A 2760-nucleotide genomic window follows, 5' to 3' on the forward strand; every position below is an offset into this window, starting at 1 on the left:
ATATTCTAGAGATTTCACTATACGATCTACATATGGAGCAAAATGAGTGAATCTGCACTCTAAAATATGTCTATGCACTTCTATATATAGTCCATAATGAAATCTTTAAAAGGTCTTATATTTAGGAACGGAGGAAGTACTTGTAAGAAAACTTACACACACAAAATTACAGTTTGACTTATTTTTAGAAAAAGACATAATTTCGATCAAAATAGTGTGAATAGTGAGCTATAATAGCAAATAATTTTGTCTTCTTTGTCCAAAAGTCAATCTTGACTTTTCTCCGTAAAAATTTATATACTAATGCAAAATAAAGTCAAGTTTAATCTAAAAATACTTCAGAACTAGTTTGACTTTTTAATTAATTATTTTAAAAAGTTCTTTATATAGGGTGTATATACAACCAGAAATCAAAGTGCATTTTTCTGAGGAGCTGCTGCACCTCGAGAGAGACCTGACGGAGGAATGAAGAATTTTTAAACAAGTATTGAACCGGTGGAAAGTTTCAGCTGCGGACCGATGCCTATCACCCGCCATAATTGATACCAATATTTATTATTTGGAAGTATATTTCTTAAAATTCAACATTTCAGAAGTTTTCATCCCTAAATAGAATCAAAAGTTCTAAATAATTATTACCCTAAACATAATCAAAAGTTCTAAATATTTATTATTCAAATTTTCTCAAAAATATATATAATTTATACAAATATTTATTATTATTCAAATTTATGGACTAATTGTAATCCAAAATATGAGGGGTCTTATAATTATTACATAACTGAACGAAGTGTATAGGATGCATGCTGCTAGGGCGTGGGCGTCTCGAACGTGAGCAGGCCACCGCCAATGTCGAAGATCATGTTGGTGCCCGTTTGCAGCAGGCTGCCGAGAACTGACCCACCTTTCGACGGCAGTATGGTCAGGCACACTTCCAGGCCGTCCTTGAAGAAGTAGTTCTCGGGCTTGACCTCCATCGTCGCGTTCACGCCGTCGAACACCAGCGTTAGCGCCGGCACCCTCACGCCGGAGAAGGACCACCTCCTGTAGCACAGCTGGTGGACGTCCTGGGCGTCCACCGGAGTCACACCCTGAGTCTCGATGCTGCTCACGAGCGTGCGCCTCAAGGCAGTGTATGCGGTCTCCTCGAGGTAGGTCGCCGGCCAGGTCGAGCTCAGTAATACCCCGCCGGAGCCGTCCGCCTGGAGGTCGAAAGTCCCCGCCGGGATGCCGTCGAGGTCATGGCCGTCGACCTGTATGCTGCTGAGCCCGACGTAGTACAGGTCAGGTTGCATGACGCTTCTAAGTAGCGGCGTGGAACGGCTGCGCTGAGTCTGCGGCACGGCGGCGTCGCCGAGACGGATCACGCTCTCGGAGCCGTCGGCGTCATCGGACGCCAGAGTGTAGGAGAATCTGGAGAGCCCGAGCTGCGACACGAGGGAGATGTTCCCCCTGCCGAAGCCGAACAAGGCGGACGCGCCGCCGGAGAGCTGCACCGTGGTACTGGACACGCAGCCGAACACGATGCCTGGGACGGACGTCGCGCCGAAGGTGAACGTCTCGGTGGCGAAGGAGCCGACCATGTAGGCGTTGGACTGATTGCCGGCGCCGTAGTACGTGGCGTTGTACGTGCAGTCGGCGTCGCCGGCACAGGCAGTCCCGTCGCCCAGCACGCGCGGGCACGTCAGGCTGCCGCAGGGGATCTTGGAGAAGGACGCGGACTCGGCGGACCGGAAGACAGGCGTCCGGCAGGCGTCGCAGGGCGCGCACTGCGCCCAGACTAGCTGGGAGGTTATGTCCATGACCCCGGAGATGACCTGCGCGGGAGACGTCCCGATGGAGATGTCGAAGACGACCAGGCCGGCGGCGTCGGCTCCCACGCCCCCCAGAAGCTGGTTCTTGAGGTGCCCCGCCGCCTTCCAGATGAGCTGCATCACGCCCTGCGTCGCCTGCTCTTTCAAAAAAGCTTTGACCAGGTTCCTCAAGAGCGGGGACGCGCGGATGACGGCCGTTCTGAGGAGCGGGACCAGGACGGCCGGCGACGACGAGACGGGCGTGGGCGCAAGGAGAAGCTGGAGGATGAGGACGGAAGCTACTAGCGTCGTCATGGCGACTGCGAGGCTTCCACTTGACCGACCCATGCCACCTTCGATCTTCTTGGCTCCTGGCCGTTGCTGCTGCTTCTTTCAGCTCAAGCCGGCTGATTTTATTTATAGAAAAGTCAGATTTGCTCCGGGTTGACTCGGGGGACAGTGAAATTTCGATGCATTGACGTAGTAGACTAGTGGAGCACAGCATGTCGAGGCCACCAGAGTCAACGGTCCATGCCATAAGATGCCCATGCATGGCGTTTTCCTACTGGCCATTGCTTTTTTCCTTTGGCGAGTTCCTATTGGTCATGGCCGACGCCTTAGCCGGAGGGTTGACGGTATTGAATCCTAGGTTTAGAGAACGCGCTTTGGCTTAGGCGTGGATTTTTCTTACTTGGTGCTGTCAACGTCCCAACTAACGGTAGGCCTTGTACAGTGCTGTACAGTTCTGGGTGCTTATACACCGGTCCTTAAAGAGAGAGAATTGGTGCTTCTCAAAAGATGTTGTCACACAATGAAGATTAATTCAGATCGATGCTTAATTTCTTTAAATATGTAGCACTCGTGAGAGAAGGAGAGAAGTTATATACCTTATAAGCATCGGCTTAGCATCGGAAGCCAAAGTTTGCTTCTCTCCCACTTCTAAGCACTCGTGTAAGCACCCGCTGAG

The 2760-nt window shown here is 50.5% G+C and overlaps 1 protein-coding gene across 1 annotated transcript; it reads right to left on the bottom strand.

Annotated features, from left to right (window-relative positions):
- Positions 1–763: 763 nt before the first annotated feature.
- Positions 764–2165, bottom strand: LOC123451217 (aspartic proteinase nepenthesin-2-like). Its single transcript, XM_045128227.1, has one exon. It carries the CDS (start codon positions 2139–2141, stop codon positions 810–812), a length of 1332 nt encoding a protein of 443 aa, XP_044984162.1. The 5' UTR covers positions 2142–2165; the 3' UTR covers positions 764–809.
- Positions 2166–2760: the final 595 nt, after the last annotated feature.

This window comes from Hordeum vulgare, chromosome 4H (assembly GCF_904849725.1).
Source record: "Hordeum vulgare subsp. vulgare chromosome 4H, MorexV3_pseudomolecules_assembly, whole genome shotgun sequence".
Taxonomy (NCBI): domain Eukaryota; kingdom Viridiplantae; phylum Streptophyta; class Magnoliopsida; order Poales; family Poaceae; genus Hordeum; species Hordeum vulgare.

Excerpts from the sequence above, each read along its gene's own strand:
- LOC123451217 (XM_045128227.1), bottom strand. The coding sequence starts at position 2,141 with ATGGGTCGGTCAAGTGGAAGCCTCGCAGTCGCCATGACGACGCTAGTA.